Below are 20,190 nucleotides of genomic sequence, written 5' to 3' on the forward strand. Positions count from 1 at the left end.
TCATCATTGATCGGACCATTCTAACAAGGTTTGATTTTTCCTTTCTGCAACACCGTTTTGTTGGGGTGTTCCAGGTGCTGTAAACTGGGATTGAATTCCATGATCTACTAGATAGTTCTGGAATTGTAAATCCATATATTCACCACCATGACCGGATCGAAGTGCTTTAATTCTTTTATTTAATAAATTTTTTGTGTTGGTCTTAAATTCTTTGAACTTTTCAAGAGTTTCAGACTTGCGACTGATTAAGTAAATGTAGTCGTATCTCGAGTAATCATCAATAAAACTAATGAAATAATGATAGCCTCCTTGTGCTTTTACACTCATCAGACCACATAGGTCTGAATGTATAAGTTCGAGAGGCTCTTTGGCATGAAGACCTTTGTCAGAAAAAGATCTTTTTGTCATTTCTTCCTCAAGACATGATTCACATGAAGGTAAAGAACTATCTTCTAACTGACTTAGATGACCATTTTTTTACTAATCTCTCAATCCTGTTGAGATTAATGTAACCAAGTCTGAGCTGCCAAAGATAGACATATGAGAAATTTTTCATTTTTTATTTTGAGGCTCAGCCATTTTAAACATCTTTATATTTAGAATGGTCTTTGATTCAGTTGCTTTTAATATGTACAAGTTATTTTCGAGTCTTGTAGAACAAATATGAACACCTCTTGAAAAAATAAACATTTCATTATATTTAAAAGATGTTCTGTACATATTTTCTAGCACACAGAAAATGGAGATTAAGTTTCTTTTCATCTTAGGTACATAATACACATTCCTAAGTAAGATAAAGGACTCCAAAAAATAGCTTGACAACTCCCACTGCATGAGCTGAAATGACTTCACCCGTTCCCACCTTGAAAGTCATTTCCTGTTCAGAAAGTTCTCTCCAAGAACTAGTTTCTTGTAGAAAAGTACAAACATGATTAGCGGGGCCGGAATCTAATATCTAGGTTAGGTAAATATTCTCCACTAGACATGTTTCAACTACTAGTAAATTTGATTTACCTTGTTTCCCTTTTCCGCTTTCTTTTCAGCCAAATACTTTGGGCAGTTACACTTCCAGTGCCCATCCTCTCCGCAATGGAAACACTTTCCTTTGGGAGTCTTGTTTTTGTTTTTGTTTTTCTTAATCTCATACTAACTTCTTTCATGTTGTTAAACTAGCAATAACAATCAGTCAATACATAAAGCTTAGACATGAAGTCTTTTAAACACATCTTCCATAAAACATTTAATGAAAGAACATACCCGGCGAGGACGAATGATTCGTGAATAGCCATAAGGGACACAAAACCAAGACTTACATCGTAAGTCAATCTACAGAACCTAAAACTTAGGCTCTGATACCAACTGTAACGACCCGATCTTTTGAGTACTCTGATAAGGGTCGTTACTCATAATTACACATTTACATTCAAAACATTTTGTCCATTGAGGAAAATAAATTTTCATTAAAATAATAAAGACAAATTTCCAAAATAAATAACAAATAAGAAAAACCTTTGTTTGAGACCCCTAAAATAATGAAGAAAAAAATAACTTAAACAAATACAATTTTGACCAACATTGAGTTTCAAATCAAAACTTTTAAATAGCTTGAAAACGTATACTGAGCGAAAGCAATTTACATATCCCATATGGCACAATCACAGGTCCCTCTCGTCACCCACCGGTCCGTTCCTATCATTACTTGAAAAACATAAATTAAGAAAGGTTGAGTATAAAATACTCAGTATAAGTGATCCCATTACCGGGATCAGGCTATGCATCCACGAGCAAAGAAAGATAGCCCGTGGCTCATACAACTACATCGGTTTTTTATGATGATAGCAAAACCAAAAGACGTACTATTTTGCCTTGATACACATGTCTAGCGGCCCGTAGGCACACCGTCAAACATGAAAATAACATGAATGTGAACCCGTCGACTCACGCATGTCTAGCGGCTCGTAGGCACACAGTCAAACATGGAAATAACATGAACGTAAACCTGTCGGCTCATGCATATCTAGTGGCCCGTAGGCACACCATCAAACATGAAACATGAAAATAAAAGTAACATGAACGTAAACCTGTCGGCTCACGCATGTCTAGTGCCCTGTAGGCACACCGTCAAACATGGAAAAATAACATGATCGTGAACCTTTTGACTCATGCATGTCTAGAAGCCCGTAGGCACACCGTCAAATATGAAACTAGACCCGTAGGTCCTCTGAAATAAAATATGTGTCAAGGCGAGACAGTAAACCGCTCTATTGGTCTATTCATGCACCACATACGTAATATCAATACTGATTAGAAATTCGAACATGCTCATAATACTTATAACTGTCATGCAACAAGTAAAACATAATGACAAAATCATGCTTCAAGAGTCCATTAGTTAACTTTATTATTCTAGACTAGGTCGCCTGGCACAAAGGCATCGATAATAATACCACTTACATCAACTTGGTAAAAAACGCAAAACAAAATCTTAGAACTTCTTTAGTACACTTGAATCAACCTAAAGTTGTGGCTTGGTCCAATACAAATTCCAATTAGCCAATCTGATCAAGAATTAAATCCAAAATCAATAACTTAATTTTCCACTATTACTCTCAATCCAAAAGAACAACCAACCAACAACTTACCCTACCAATTTTCTACAAAACGAAAAATGGTCTCTAGCTTGATGGTCAATACCTTAAAACTTCCAAATCTTGAATCTAAGTTTCAGACCAAAGAGAGGGTACTAATTTAACCCAAAATCAAATGGGTGAATTTCACCTCCCAAATTATAAGGAAAATAAGTCTTACCCAAGGTTTTTCTCAAGATTCCGGCAAAGATCAGGCAGCAGCAGTAGATGGCGCGTCTTGGCTACCATAGATAGGCAGCGGGTATTGGTATCGAACGGCATAAATTGTTTAGACTCGCAACTGGTAGTGAGGATCTTGCATGAGGAGGGTTTGCGAGAGTGAGAGAGAAGGGAAATTTCTAGTTTTACAGATTTTATTCAGCAGCGATTACGAACAAACCAGAGCATCAGTCAACGATCCAATCGTTCAAAATGAAACTCTCTATACCTCAAACAGATTGACCAAATTTGAGCATGATCCAACGGTTCAAACTCTGGAAATCGACAATTTTGTGGAAGCTGTCGCTGAAAAACCGAATTTCTTTCTTCCAATTTTTTACCTCTTTTCTTTCAAAAAAATCTCAATTCTTTTATTTTTTTTTTCAAATTTTTGAAAGATAAATAAAATATTTTATCATATTATCTCCAAAATCTCTAAAGATTCTATTAAATTTATAAATCAATTAACTTTTCAAATTATCTTAATTTAGGCTTCAAAAACCAAAATTAAAGAGCATAAAATCCATCAATTTGATACAAATTAAATCCTTCCAAATATTTAAATCAATTAAATCACATAAAATTAATTATCTCTTAATTCTTTATTTTTTTTTTTTTTGAGTTGGCCCTAAAATCCAAAATCAAAAGGAAACAAAATTCAATATTTTCAAGATAATCCGTTCGAATATCTAATCAATTTAATCAATAAAAGTTTTTCAATTATTTCAATTTAACCCCAATTTTTCAAATGAAAGGAAAATTTAAACTCAATAATTTTAGATAATTAACTTAAATTTTTCTGAAATTCAGGATGTTACATAATATTTAAAATAAATTTAAATTAAAAATAATTAGATAATATTTAAAATAAATTTAAATTAAAAATAATTAGATAATATATAAAATAAATTTAAATTAAAAATAATTAGATAATATTCATTTACTAGATGACCCAAAACTGCTATCGGACGAGTGATGTAGCGCCTTGTGATATTATTATACCAATGAATATAGTTTAAGTGACATCTCTATCAAACTATTCAATAGAAACCCCCACTGCAATAAACCTAATAAACCTTGTACGATAGTCCCATCGTACTACTAAATGTGCAATTTTTTCGAACCAAATACCCAAAATATAGAAGTTAGGATAACATGGTCTTCACTAAGCGTTTCTTTCACTCTCCATTCTGCATGTGTTCCAGGATTGGTTTGCATAACCATATACAACCACCTCGGTAACAATTTGTAAAACTCATCATAATCACCGAACACTTTAGCCAACACTTTTCTTTTGCCCTCCCATATCCTATGATAAAAAACATGATATTTAAACTTTGATTTGATGTCGGACCGCAGTTGTGTCACGCTGATAGATGGTTTTTTTCTTACGGCATCACAGAACTCTAGTACAATCATTGATGAATCCAATTGTATATGACTTTGACTCAGTTCTGAACAAAAACATGTATACTGCTCATCGTACTTAGTGATCTCGAACAAGCCATGCGATTTTTTCTTTATTGCACGAAGTCTCCACTTGCAACCTTCCTCCCACTTCTTACACCGAATTGTCCAAATCATCGATGTCGATTCCACAACCTCATATGGTGCATGACATTTAATATCAAAATATTTGGCCGTTTGTTGTAGCATTTTTTTGTCTTGACAAATCATCCATTTATACAATTGAGTATTGTCAACGTCTACATGAGCTACAATTGGGTCATGTTCTCGAATGCTATCTAGTACATTCATATCCAAATCGTTGAATGTATCTGAAGGTAACTCATGTTCACGACCATCGAAATCCAACTCTTCAAATTCATCGTCCGTTTCAGTTCTGAAATCTCTATACTGATTGTTAGCCGCCATATCTTCATTATCACATGACGATGCAACTGACTCCGGATTAGGATCAATACATTCAGTTGGATCTTCATACTAACTAAATGGTGCATTCAAGTTTATATCCAACCCTATCCTATTTACATTTACATACAAATGCACTAAATTCGGCAGTGGTATTGCGATTGAGAACATCAAGTTCATAGTTTGTGCATTCAGAATAGGGAATGACATAAACCTTATTGGTCCTGATGGTTCTAGGTTAGGATGTCTATATATTATTTCTAACTGATTTGTTCTCATATCTACACTAAGTGACACCCCAACCATTTCAACATTTCGATGAATTGTTCAAATACAATTCCACTATTCACATTGCTAAAAACCCACTTGGTGGTTGGTCATAGTAACTCCATCAATACCATCAATCATATTACTATTTGTGAACAACATAAATCCTAAACATCTCATTTTTTTTTTAAAAAAAAGACAAACAATACATTACTAATGGTTCTACTAATTATCAAACTTAAACAAAAACAAACCACAATAAAAATCACAATAAGAAATATACATACGAAATATAAGAAATATATTTTAAAAATCACAATAAAAATCACAATAAAGTAAACTTTTTAAAACTATTTTTAAACATAACAATAAATTAAACTTTTTATAACTATTTTTAAACATAACAACAAATTAAACTTTTCAAATATCATAAGAAATTTATATAAAAAATCACAATAATTTTGTATTAAACTAAAAATATTAAAGTTTTTAAACTATAAACATCAACTTTTTAAACACTACAATGAGGTAAACTTTTTAAAACTATTTTTTCAAATTTAATACAAAAAAAAAATATTATAAGAAGTATATTTAAAAAATCACAATAATTTTGTATTAAACTAAAAATATTAAACTTTTTAAATTATAAACATCAACTTTTTAAGGTTTACGGCCATCAACTTTTTAAACATAACAATAAATTAGACTTTTTATAACAATTTTTAAACATAACAACAAATTAAACTTTTTATAACAATTTTTAAACATAACAACAAATTAAACTTTTCAAATATCATAAGATATTTATACAAAAAATCACAATAGTTTTGTATTAAACTAAAAATATTAAAGTTTTTAAACTATAAACATCAACATTTTAAATATAACAATGAGGTAAACTTTTCAAAACTATTTTTTCAACTTTTTAAGGTTTATGAACATCAACTTTTTAAACATAAAAATAAATTAAACTTTTTCAAACTATTTTAAACTATATTTTCAAAGTTAATACTAAAAAATTCAAATATCATAAAAAATATATTTTAAAAAATCATAATAATTTTGTATTAGACTAAAAATATTAAAGCATAAACATCAACTTTTTAAACATAACAATAAACTATACTTAAATACAAACAAATAAACAAAATATAAATAAGATTAATATGTTGGTATAACATAATATAAATAAGATTAACACTAATAATAACTACTAAGATTAACACTAATGGAGAAAGAAATACTAGCATCAATATGTAAATATTATTGAATTTAACAACTACTAAAAAAATTAACATGATAGATCTACTAAATATAAAAATAGTAATAAATAAATAGTAAACTCACAAATTTAATAGTGGTTTTACTTTCTTCCCCCAAAGTAAACAATGGTCTCTCTTTTCTTTGTTATCCGACAACAGAAACTATGAAAAAGCAAAAGATTATGAGAATATATGATTTTGTTGTTAACATTACCTTTTTTGTTCTTTGTTTCCCAAACAACAACAAAAACTATAAAAAAAAATATAATAGTATGAGAATAGGAACAAAATTTATAGTTATTTAAAAAAAATGAAATTTTGTATAGTAAAGGTATAAACCTCACAATTTAATGGACGAATGTGGAAGAAGAAGAAGATTTGCCAATGAAGAATGAAGAAGGCAGAAGCAAATTTGTAAGAGTTTTAATTAGATCCGAAGAAGAAGGTGAAATGATTTGAAGAAATGAAAAAACGATGAAATGAAGAAGGCGGAATGAGAGAATGAAGGCTGAAGGCAGTGAGAAATGAGAGGAGAGGAGGGGGTTATAAGGTTAAAGGTCGAGTTTTGAAAACTCGACTCACGGGCGTTCGGCATTGGGAAATTAAATGGATGGGACGGGACGGGACGCTGACGCTGACACGCTGCAGAGATTCGGATTCTTTTAAAGGAGGTCCAGGGTTCAACCCTCGACCTCTTCTTCCATCTCTTTCGCTGCAGAGGGAATCTCGCAGCTTTAAAGAAGGTCGAGGGTTCAACCCTCGATCTCTTCCTCCTTCGATTCTTCGGCCCTCATCTCTTCCTTCCTCCTTCGATTCTTTGAGGGTTGAACCCTCGACAAAATATTTTACACAACCTCCCCGCCCTCAAAAACTCCAAAACAACCATAAATTTTTAAATAGTTTCAGAACCACAATATTTCCCTAAATTGTTTTCCTAATCACAATATTTAAAAAAAAAAAAAAAAAAAAATTCTGATCACGAACCCTTGTACCTCAGCAAAAAATTACATCCAGTTTTCTTATTTGGACTTTCTACAAACTTCCATTCCTTAAATCAAGTTATTGTACATCAATCATATTTTAATTTTGCTTAAACTTTAATTCTGGTATTCTCTAGTTCTTGAATTAAGAGTAATGGTTAGATGTAATTTAGTTATACCTAATCATACGCTCAATTATGTATATAATAATTTAGACCCTATTTGGTAACAATTTTGTTTTTTGTTTTTGTTTTTTAAGTTAAGCCTATATCATTCATATTTCTTACCATGATTTGTATCTTTCTTAACTACATTTGTTGAATTCTTAGCCAAATTCTAAAAACAAAAACAACTTTTTGAAAGCTATTTTTTTTAGTTTTCAAATTTTGGTTTGGTTTTTTAAACCATTCGTAGAAAATAGATAACGAAGGAAGAAACCTGGAAGGTGGAAATAGTGTTCATATGCTTAATTTTCAAAAACGAAAACAAAAACAAAAAACAAAATGGTTATCAAACGGGATCTTAATAATCTATTCAACATTTTTTTAAAATTTAAGTAAATATGTAGATCAAATTTTTTTATATTCCAAGGTATTATTAAACAAAAATTGGTGAAATAGAAAAACACAACCTAAATATTAAATAACCAAATAGTTCAAATAGAATTTAATATAATCGAAAAACCATAACATTCAATATAAATGAAAAATCATAACAGTCTTTTGTTTGAAAAACAAATAGATTTGCAAAAATAAATAAATAAATAAAAAGGAAAAAAAAACTACTTATTACTGTAATATATTATTAAATACGGTGTGAAAGAGAAGCAGGGACATTTGTTGAACAGCTGAACTAAAGAATTAAAATTGGCCCCGAAATGATTTTACTTCAATTAATTAATATTAATACATAGAATTGAATATTTTAAGATTAAAATATTATTTTGGTCCCTATGCTTCAACGATTATAGAATTACGTTCTTTGATTCTGTCGTAGGTACAACTATACTCCATTTTATTTTAGTCATATAAAAATATTAAAAAAGAATTAATTTATACCACATGACACAATTTCATTAGATGTTAGACGAGCTGCACAATAGATGGATGCATGCACCTGTACCTAAGTTTTTTTTCCTAGTTCAAGGTATTCAAGTCCATTGAAGTTTTTCCTTTTATTATTTTATTTTTCATATATATATATATATGAAAAGAATATATATAGGAAATTAAGAGGAGTTTAATTCCTTCTTGATTGTCACCTCGATCAAATAAGTTAAATGTAATTAATTAGTTTGGTAGAAGTAAGTTTCAGTTTCCAAGAATATGGCTACGGTTCCCACAGAGACCAGAGTAAAAGCAAATAGAAGAAATTCCGTCCATGATTTCATTTTAGTGACTATATATATATATATACAAGGGATCGTACTACTTATTTTTATCGGCAAGCAAAGTTATAGAAGAAAAAGAAGAACTGCGGTAATTCAAAAATGGCGGATGTTGTAGTAGCTTTGAAGATGGCGTCTGTTGCTGCTCAGGCAGTGGCAACAGGGGCATCGGTGGTGATGATGGCCGTCCCAGTTCTGGCCCCTTTTGCTGGTCCTGTGATGGTTGCTGCCGCTGCTGTTTCTTGGGTCACTAATGTTTTGGGTATTTTTGGAATTTGATTGATGTTGAAATCTGTTGTGAAACACTTCAGTTTCTAATGAAATTGGCTTAATTACATGCGCTCTCTTCTCTCTAGTGTTTGTTTCAACTGTACAAATTTATATTTGTTACTTGCTCTTTCAATGCCTGAGCGTTTTGAATTTGCACATTATTTATAGAACACAATACGGATTGTAATAATAATTTGATCGTCTTTTTTTGTAGGTTTTAAAATAATTAAAATTATGATAAATAAATTTAATTAGGCCACATTCTCTTGAAATCATGATGATGGAAATCAAATAAACAATCTCATTCTCTTTTATTGATAGCGATAAATTCATGTTTGGAAGTAACGATTGTTGAACTAGTGATTTTTTTTTTTTTTCTTTTACTAATTTGTATAAGTGATTAGTTTTTAGAGAAAGAGACTAAGTACAATCAAATTTGCTTCAAATTTGTGTCTAAATTTAATCTCTTAAAAAGTTGAACATAGCTCAATTGAAAAAAGGTATGAACTATCGACCAAGTAATCAAAAAGCTTGAATTCCTCACTCCACATATTGTTGAACAAAAAATATTATTTTCATAATTTTGATTTATTATATTTGATTTGTGATTTTAAAATTACTGAATTACTATAAAAATATTCTATTAAATAATTATGATAAATACCTATTTTCTTAGGGTTGTTTTCAAATATAGAAAGATGAATCAAAATATTTACAAAATATAGTAAAATTTTAGAATCTATAAATGATAGAAATTGATAGATACTTTAGACTCCTGATAGACACTAATAGAAGGATAGATACTAATAGAAGTCTATCAGCGATTTATCGTTAATAGATTTCGAAATTTTACTTTATTTTTATAAATATTTTCAACAATTTTGTCATTTGAAATCATTTCTGTTTTTTTAACTTATTTTTTTAATCATGTATTGAAAGAAAACTTAAAACAAGCACGAAACTAAAATTTCAAATTTGATGAATATAGTATTTAAATGTATTTTTTGAATGGATCAAGTGCTTATTTTTAGTTTTGATTTTTTTTTTCCTTAGAACAATTGTGGACTGGACATGATATATCATTTGAAACTTCAACAATGTTGAGATAAGTTCGTGGGTCAATTATTACTAAGTAATTAAAACATTACCAATGAATCAAATTGCCTACATTTAATAGCCTATTTGGTCTAAATTAAAAGTAAAATTTCGATACAAATTGAAGAAATCAATGAAGTTGAAGATTTCACATGGAAGTTCATTGCATTCATTTACTAAAAAAGATGAATCGCGGGTAATTATTAAGCTTTCAGTAAAGGGTGTGATTCACACCCATTATTCAAAGTTTAATAATTATATCCTTAATTAAAAATTAATACCTTACAATTTTCATCGTTTTAAGGGAAATCAAAGGTTCCTCGACCTTCAAAATGGTAATTACAATCCCCTTCTTTCCCCATATAAATCCCCACTTCCAACATCAAAATTTTTTCAATATAACCATCTCAATTTTATTTTAAATTAATATATCCATGGGAGAAAAACGGAAGATTCATTCTTGTTTGGAGTTGCCTGTTCCTTTGGGCTGCACCAAGCCCAAGCCCAAGCCCAAGCCCAAAAGAAACTCCACCAATCAACTTGTAGTAGAGAAGACAATAACCACAGTTTACAAAGATGAGTTTCCTGGAGCTTCAAGTCTAGAGTTTTGCAAGAGGCATAAAGTTAAGGAATTTGTGGATAAAAACACTGGATGGTTGATTTCCAAAGAAGAGGTTACGTACAAATCTTCTTAGAAAGTTGATGATGCTGTTCAAGTATTTCTCAATGAGGTTCGGACTCAAGTGAAGGTTAAGAAAGTTCCAACCTCTACTAAGATTAATAGTTCTACTAAAGCTTCTAATAAGCATATCAAGTTTGATTTCTAGGCTATCTTTTAAGTGTTTCTGTTTCTTTCTATATTTTTCTCTTCCAAACACATGGTTAATTGCCTTTTCTCATAACTTGCTGGATCATTGTTCATGTTTTGGATGATCTTCAGACATACTATGTAATTTTTCTTTCCTCTCATTTTGAATTTCAAATTAAACTCTTTTCTTTTTATATATATTTCTGTGTTCTAGAATGTGGTGATTGAGTTCATTATAATCTGACACCTAAATAGTTTGTAGAATGTAACTACAAAGGACAATTATCATTTTCTCATTGTCAATAAGGATTCATATAAACAATAACTTTTCTAGTCCTACTTACTACTTTGCTTCATTATTTGACACATCATTAAATGATTTATTTATTTATTATTTGTGGATCCCACATCATTCTTAAATGCTACTTTTTTTTTTATAAGCAATGAACGGAACTAGTGAAATATTTCTTAATATTGTGGTGGTATTAAAAATTTTCTCACTTTGACGTGATCACATGACACACCAAATAATAGATAGACATATATGAATAATGAAAAAAAGGGAAAAAAAATTGTCTAGTCCCTAGGTTTTTATATGGTTTACATTTGTCCCGAGGTTTATAAAATGGTACACTTTTAGTTCTTAAGTTTTGAGTTTGATTTCAATTTAATCTCTAAATTTCAAAATGTTTCAATTTTACTATGAAGTCTGAGCTTTGCTTCAATTTGATCTACATGTTTCGAGATTTACACTTTTAACTCCATTTTTTTTTTTACTAAATACTCACTTTCAGTCTTAAGTACTAATGTTTATTAATTAATTTAAAGGAATTAGAAGAAATATAATTAATTAGATTTCACTATTTTTCATCATATTAAAAATTGTAAAATTTCACTTTATAATTATTTTTAATTAATTAAAAGAAATTAGCGTCAATGACTGAGGTTGATATTTTGTTAGAATGCCTTGAATGTCTTATCTGGCACCTCGAATGACTTAGTACCGTTAACTTCGTATTTGGCATACTATATAAACTCTTTTAATTCTAGAGGTGCGTTGGTTCTACAATAAAATATTTCTTCCTATGTTATGTGGACGTAATTAACACATTATTAGTGAAAAATCAAAGTTCAGAGTATTATTTTTAAAGTTTAAAAACTAAAATGAAATCAAACTCAAATTTCAAAGATAAAATTATAATATTATGAATCTTATGTATTAAATTAAAATCAAATGACTAAAAGTGTAACATATAAAACTTTGACGTATTTTTCAAAAAAATGCACAAACCCAAAAAGCAATAAGATAAGTACATTGGGACCTTAATCCGGAATTAAACTTGATTATTCACACAAATATACAAAGCTTGAAAACACAGATTCTTTAAAGGTTTTGGGACATTGCAGGCGAATCCATCTTATGAGCATGACAAATCCAACAGCTTCCTTGTCTACACATAAAAGTAATGTAAAATCCTCCTCTAAAGATTATACCCTAACTCAAAATCTTGGAACATCAATTCCGATTGCAGAACAGAAGTAGAATCCCATGAATTAGAGGACGATGCAGATCTCATATCATGCTCATTATTCTGAGCCCACCAAATCAAGCTGTCCTTAGAAGATCCACCCACTTCCTTAAACCAATCAAATTCAGCCACTTGTTCATCAGTTTGTGCTACGAAACCCCCAGCCTTGTCTTGATCATCAAGAAATCCATCCACCACTTGCATAAAGTTTGAAACTTGATGATGCCCAGATGATGATTTTTGATGATCCGAACTTGGTGGGATTTGGCAAGGAAGAGAAATGGAATTGGAGTTAGGCTGTGGGGGAATACACAAATCAGCTGCCTTGGGTGGTTGGCCTTGTAATAACTGATTAGTAGTAGTTGTTGTTGTTTGGAGATTAGGGTTAATAAAATTAGGGCTGTGATTGTTGAGAGATTGGAGGGTTTGGACAATTTTTTCTTGCATGGGATGGAGCTTGGGCCATAGCTGAGGATGTGTGTAAAAAGAGAGTGGATTTTGAAGGCCTTGAAGTTGCATATGAAGTTGAAGCCTTTCTAAGGCTGAGTTACTCAAAGTCTCTTTTGGGTCTTCATTACTGCTTGATGAAGATGAAATGCCATTGGTATTATTGCTATTTGATTGTTTGCGTTTCCCAAGTAATTTCTTTTTAAGTCTTGTGTTCCAGTAGTTTTTTATATCATTATCAGTTCTTCCAGGCAGCTGAGCAGCAATCACAGACCACCTAAAAAGACACATAAAATTCCAAAGACAATCAACCTCTGACAAAAGGAAACAACCAAAAAGACACAACTTATGGAAAAACAAAACAAAAAACCCTAAAACTTGAGTATATCTCATACATCTTATGTTGCACTCATCTTTTTGCAATTTGCTATAACATAATAAAAACTAAAAATTGTTTGTCACGTGACAAACTGACAAAAAGATGTGCAGTTTGTGATGCAACATGTAAGAACGGTAACCCATTCAGTGTAGAGAATCAAGGACAAAGAAAAAGGACAAGACCAATTTAGATCTAGTAACGTGGCTAGTAAAACGCTCTCACAGGCCAATTTCCGAAGTTCAAGATGAAGGATTATTGGAAACTTGTGCTTAATAATTTAGACAAGTATGAAGGAGGAAAAAAACCTGCTTCCAATGCTTATATAGAGATTACAAATGATGTTGTCCTCTTCCTCAGAGAATCCTCCATGTTTGATATTAGGTCTCAGATAATTCAACCATCTCAATCTGCAACTTTTTCCACATCTCTTGAGCCCTTCATTTTTCAGCCAAAAACAACCTTTTTTTTATTTTCAAGACACTTAAGAAAGAGAGAGAGGGGGGGCTATACATACGTATATAAGATATATACCAATTTTTTGAGGAAGAGCAATCCAGTTTCCTCCAGTTCCATGCTCTTCAATATAAGCTTTAAGCCGTGCATCTTCTTCAGGTGACCATGGTCCTTTCTTAACATTAGCTTTATCACAGCATGGAGCTCGACCCATCTCTTCAATTAATCTTCTCAATTTTAGCTTCTAATTTCCTCTGTAATTTGATATCTTTTCCTCTCAATCCTTGTAGGGTTTTTTGTTTTGAAATAAAATAGAGGAAGAAGACCATGGCTTTATAGGTTGAAAAAGTGGGAAAAATCTCTCGCTATCTATTTGTTTATTTATGATTTTGGTAGGAAAAAAAAAAAAAGTCTTCCTCTCAACCTCTCCCCTTTACAAACTCTATATGATTTGTTGAGTCATTAGTCTCTCTCTTACTTTTTGGATTAGTTCGGTCGTGCCATGTTTAACAATTCAAGCAACTGGCCACAGCATAAATTAAAAACTTAATCTTGCTTTGATTAATATATATTAACAACAATGCTTTGATTTGTCAAATCTATTAATTTAGTGATATAGGGAAGGGTGTAATAGAAGCTCCTCCATATCCTGTCCGTTTGTCGCCATTGTCCTCGAAAATGTTCCATCATATATTATGAAGTTGCATAATTATATATTTGAACTATGATATATAGTGTTGGTGTGGGAAATGGCTATATATATATATATATATATATATATATTCTAAAACAAAGTTATATTTCTCTCATTTTCAGATTGGCATATATGACTCATAATTGTTCACATGCATGGCCAGCTGTTACCTGAGTTCTATGTTGCAAAGAGTGCTACATGAAAGTCTGTCAATCTAAGGTCATTTCTTTCAAGCAATGTATTTCAAAGAATAGCCAGTTAAGAACAAAGTAATGCAGTGTGGACTTGTCTTTGGAAGAACCTTTTTTGGAGAAGGGAATTCCATGCAGAACCAATTCTTACCCTTCGGTTGGAATGGTCGGGAACCCTGTGATACAAGAGGTTGGACCTTAACAGCCTTTCAAAATCAACAATGTAATTTCTTTGACATCATTTATGTCAAGGAATCGACAAAATAAAGAAAACAAAAAAAGCGTAAAGTATTAGAGAATCGGCACAAAGATTATTTAAGTAGTTCATTGCTAAGCTCGAGGTTTATCATTGCTCATAAACCCTTGTTAGATAAATAATATTTATAAATCATCCAACGACCTACTTATACTAACTGGTAGTACAAACGGCAAGTCCGAGGTCGAACCACAGGGAAGCACGGAAGATTAGTTCATCGAGGTTCATTGTAATGCAGCGTTGTAATGCTGCGAAGCCTTGCGCGCGCCTCCGTCAAAAAATCAGAGTGTCGCAACGCTACATGTAGCGTTGTGGAGGCTACTATTTTCCAGTGTTGCAATGCTCCGTCCTGGGGCATTTTTGTCCTTTCACTTCCTTTTGAAGTCTGATTGATCAAATTAGCTCCTAACTGCTCCAAATTAACCTCGAACAACTCACAACGACTGATTCTAACTCCAAGATACTCGATACCTATAAAAACACTAAATAAACACATTAAACATAGTAACGACCTAGAATTAAGAAGAGAAAAATAGCACATTTTCGGTGCTATCATTCATTAACACATTTTAGCTACGTCTACGAAAAAAGGAAAAACAATTTATTATTAGAAAGAATAATTTAGAATTACAGAGTAATAGCACCTCTAGGGTTAAAGAGTTTATATAACACACTTTTCTAAACTATAGGGTCAAAATCATAAATAATATAAATATGTCAAATACGAATTCAACTTAGATTTCGCCAATCCAATATGAGGAGTATCTAACCGCTTGTCTTTGTTTTGGATAAGAATTCAAGTGATGTTAAGGATGTTGTTTGACTACAAGAATTTTGGTTTTTCCCGACGAAACTTTTTCCGACGAAAGTTTGAATAGCGTCGGGATAAGTCGACTCTCCCGACGTCGTTCTCTTGGACAGTCAGCATAAACCACGTTAGAAAAAAGATTTGTTTGTCTCTCCCGATGCTACAATTGCGGAGTCAGGAGGTAGTGCCTATCCTGACGGTATAGACGAGGTGTTGGGTTTAAAAAAAAGGTTGGGAAACTTTTATTAGAGTTATTTGACGATGGGTCAAACTACCATTGGGGTTACTTTGTCTGACGGTTGTACAAGCGTAGGGAGGGGGTTAATATAAAAAAAGGTTGGAAAAATTTATTAGAGCTATCCTAACGGTGGTTCAAACTAGGGTCGAGAGAATAAACTTAGCCCGACGGTTTTGAAAGGGTTGAGAGATGATCAATTTAAATAAAAGGGTTACTTAAATTTTATTAAAGTTATCCCGATGCTGGTTTAAACAACCGTCGGGAGAACCTACTTAGCCCGATGATTTTATGAGCGTTGGGAGATGGTCAATTTAAAAAAAAAAAACAATGTTTTTTTATTAGAGTTCTCCCGATGGTTTTCCAAACGACCGTCTGGAGAATCTACTTAGCCCAACGATTTTTGATTCATAAAGATGATGCTTGGTACAGGTTGGATTTCACGAATCTGAAGATATAGGTTAAGAAGAAGTTGGTATGTATAGGATAAATTTGGATACCAAACTGTTAGAACCCTAAGTTAAGGATGTTTTAGGGTAATTGAAGTTAAGGTGATTTCAATTGGAACAATAGATTATTTAAAGGATTATTTGGAGTTAAGTAGTTACTTTGAGATTTAAGAAAAGCTGATTAGTTATGGTCCAACTGAAGTTGGCTTAAATCTATATATATAATATATGTATATATGATACTATGATTTGTAAATAATAGGCATGATCTGGTTTGGAAACCTATTATGTTTAGAATGTATCTTTCTTATGAATCGACTATGTCTTATCTAGTTTATTATATTAATTTTAATGGTTTATTATCGAGCAAAGAGCTTTATAGGTATGTTATATGTGTGTTTATGGGGACTAATTTATGTTAATTATATAATATTTAGAAAATATCTAACTTATGTTTATTATTATTTCCTATGGCATTGGAGAATGTTTTGATATTGTTTTCTTTGAGCTAACATTGTAATTATCACATTGAGATGATTGTTAAAGTTGCGATTAATTAAAGTCTAATATTCATTAGAAAGGAAGAATGTGAACAAGTCTATAGGAAAGCATAACATTAAAGTTAAAGGTAAATGCATAGTTATGTTTAAGTTTAAATTGAGCTATAAGTTCAATAACTCCATACTTTTTTATGTTACCTTTGTGTCTAAATTCATTGATAGCTGCAAATTTGTTTATTGCCCAAACACTTGGAAGTTTCTTACTTCGGCTACTTCTTCTTGTATCATATTTTTCTATTTCATGTTGAACTTTTTTTGTTTGATTGGATTACAAGGGATTGCCAAGGGAATGACAATCCCTTATGATAAAAGAAAGAGACCCTTGAAAGAAAACTTTATTTTGAAGGATGATTGGGGAAATTCACTAAAAAAAGAAACACAAACAAGAAAGAATATTGTTCTTAAAGAAAAGAACTCTTCTAACAAAAAATTAATACTTAGAAATTGAAAGTATGTGTTCTAATATAATTAATTGTCTAAATCATACAGGTTCAACTTATCATATATATTATTAAGAATGGATAAAGAATGGATTATTATTAGGAACAAGTTATCAACTGAGTATGTAGAAGGAGTATACTGATTCCTTGAAGTTGAAAAATTTCATGTTAATACTTGGGAAAAACAAGATATCTATGTAGAAAATCTATGAATGCAATGTGGGAGCTAGGAGATGGCGTTGCACGACATTTATTTATTAATGGAATTTCTCCATCGTATCATCAATGGGTATATCATGGAGACCCAGTTTACTTTTCTAGGGGATACAAGAGTCACACATCCCAATCGACATATGATGATGGATTAAGTACAACAGAGATGAATGTTATAAATGAAGAAAATGAAAATTTGAATATTATAAAGGATTTATAGTGTCCAATTGCCGATGTAAATGAAGAAGATAACGAGAATGAGATGCACACCAATGCCCGAGAAAGAGATAATAATTCAAGTATATTTGAAGACTTGATAAATTAAGCAGGTAACCAATTGTATCTTAGTTGTACAAAATTCCCTTCATTGTTGTTCTTGGTGAAGTTGATGCATATTAAGGTTCTTAACGGTTGGACTAACAAGTCATTTGATTTGTTACTTAAATTGTTAAAAGAAGCATTTCCCGAGCATATATACCTAGTTCATTTTGTGAAGCTAAAAGAAAATTTTGTGACTTAAGACTAGGTTATGAGTCTGTTCATGCTTGCAAATACGATTGCATCCTATATTGGAAAGAATTTGTTGATTGGCAACAGTGTCCAATATGTGGTGAGTCTCGATACAAAGTTGAAGATGGAAAAGGTAAAAAAATTCCACATAAAAGTTTACAACATTTTCCTTTAATACCAAGATTAAAGCGATTATTTGCATCAAAACATATTGCACCTGAAATGAGTGCAACATCCAACTGATGTTGAAGGATGAAAGCATTTTGATCGTGAGTTTCTTTAGTTTGCTTCAGACCCACGAAATGTTCGTTTAGGACTAGCTTCAGATGGCTTCAATCAATTTAGGAATATGAGTACTTCATATAGTATGTGGCCAGTGGTGCTCATTCCTTACAATTTTCCACCTTGGAAATGCATGAAAGAGACAAATTTAATTGTCTCCTTTCATATACCCAGGCCGAAATCTCCTAGAAAAAAATTGATATTTACTTACAAACCATTTATTGAAGAGTTAAAGGAGTTATGGAATGATGATGTACATACTTATGATTATGTTAACAGCAAATACTTTTAACTACATGCGAGTTTATTGTGGATAATTAATGACTTTCCTATGTATGGTGACCTATTTGGATGGAGTACCAAAAGTTACCAAGCACACCCTATTTGTAAAGAGATTTTACATCATCATTAAGGCTAAGAGGAAAGCAATTTTTATGGGGCATTGACATTATCTTCCAGATAATCACAGTTGGTGCAAGAGAAAACAATATGATGGAAAAATGGAATGTAGACCTCCTCCAGTTTTCATGGATGGAGAAAATATCTTACAAAAGGTGAACTTATTAAACCTTTTTGTACTTAGCAAACATCCAGAGAAACGTGATAAAAAATTAAAAAGAAGTTTAAATTGGAATGAAAAAAATATGTTTTCCAACATCCATATTGGTCGAAACTTTTATTGAGACATAAATTAGATGTTATGCATATCGAAAAAATTATTTGTGATAATTTGGTAGGCACATTGTTAAATATTGAGAGAAAGAATAAGGATACAATTAATGCTCGTTTGGATTTAGAAGATCTAAATATATGAAAAGAACTACACCTACAAAAGGTAAGGGATAAAGTTGTAAAGCCACACGCTGCATACAAATTGACTACTAGTGACAAGATTGCATTCTGTAAGTGAATGAAATCAATCAATTTCTGGGTTTGTATCAAATATATCAAGGTGGTGAGTGAGAAAGATGGAAGGCTATGGGGGCTAAAAACTCACGACTCTCATGTTTTGCTTCAGATGCTTCTTCCAATTGGTGTTCGAGCATACCTAAAAAAAATGTGTCCATTTTTGTTGTTGAGTTATGCATATTTTTCTGTGATCTATGTGCAAAAACAATATTTATAGGGGATTTGGATCGATTACAAAGAGATATTATAGTCATACTTTGTAAGTTAGAAGAAATATTTCTACCGGTATTTTTTTATGTAATGGTGCACCTAGCAATCCATTTACCCTATGAAACAAAAGTTGCAGGCCTAATTAGTTATAGTTAGATCTATCCTATCGAAAGAAGTTTACGGACATTGAAACAATACGTAAGAAACAAAGCACATCCTGAGGGTTCTATAGCAGAAGTGTATATAATAAATAAATCGTTGGTATTTTGTTCATTGTACATAACTGGAACTAAGACAAGGTTCAATAGATATGAAAGAAATTAGACTTCCAGAAAATGAGATATGTGGTGAATTTTCAATGTTTAGACAAAATGTGTGATTATCAAGAGCATCAAGAGTAAGGACATTATCGAGAGAAGAGAAATGCAGTGCACATTGGTACATCTTGAACAATTGCATGGAAATAAAATCTTATCGAAAGTATGTTTTGAACATTCTATTGTAATTGATGATTTTGATACAAAGTGTGAAATAGAAAATTGAGACGTGTCTCTTTCTTATAAACAATATTTGAGACTACTTCGACATAAAGCTCAAAGTCAGAATGATGTATACGAAAGGCACCAATGAGGCTTTCCTGATTGGTTCAAATCTCATGTAAGTATGATATTAAAAAAACAACAATTTCATTGAATTAGTGTGAGTGACATTGGTTTAAGATCTAGTGTGCTATACTAAATTAACAGGTTCTTTCATTGCGTGAAAATGGAGATATATATGATGATATATATTCGCTAGGAGGTGTTCACATATAGTTGGACTATGTTGTATTGTTCAT

The 20,190-nt window shown here is 31.4% G+C and overlaps 1 protein-coding gene and 1 pseudogene across 1 annotated transcript; one reads left to right on the forward strand and one right to left on the reverse strand.

Annotated features, from left to right (window-relative positions):
- Positions 1-18,645, forward strand: part of LOC150037685 (uncharacterized) — a 34,842-nt pseudogene extending 16,197 nt beyond the window's left edge.
- LOC150037686 (transcription factor MYB36-like) lies at positions 12,070-13,908 on the reverse strand. Its single transcript, XM_090310948.1, has 3 exons — positions 13,674-13,908; positions 13,448-13,577; positions 12,070-13,040 (listed from the first exon to the last, which is right to left on the reverse strand). The coding sequence occupies exons 1-3, from the start codon at positions 13,807-13,809 to the stop codon at positions 12,269-12,271; spliced, it is 1,038 nt and encodes a 345-aa protein (XP_090167074.1). The 5' UTR covers positions 13,810-13,908; the 3' UTR covers positions 12,070-12,268.
- Positions 18,646-20,190: the final 1,545 nt, after the last annotated feature.

Source organism: Benincasa hispida, chromosome 2 (assembly GCF_027475165.1).
Source record: "Benincasa hispida cultivar pf3 chromosome 2, pf3_genome.v1.1, whole genome shotgun sequence".
Lineage (NCBI taxonomy): Eukaryota > Viridiplantae > Streptophyta > Magnoliopsida > Cucurbitales > Cucurbitaceae > Benincasa > Benincasa hispida.

Coding starts and splice junctions, on each gene's coding strand:
- LOC150037686 (XM_090310948.1), bottom strand. CDS start 13,809: ATGGGTCGAGCTCCATGCTGTGATAAAGCTAATGTTAAGAAAGGACCA. Junction 13,578..13,673: donor TGCTCTTCCTCAAAAAATTG/GTATATATCTTA, acceptor TGAAAAATGAAG/GGCTCAAGAGATGTGGAAAA. Junction 13,041..13,447: donor TATATAAGCATTGGAAGCAG/GTTTTTTTCCTC, acceptor GTGTCTTTTTAG/GTGGTCTGTGATTGCTGCTC.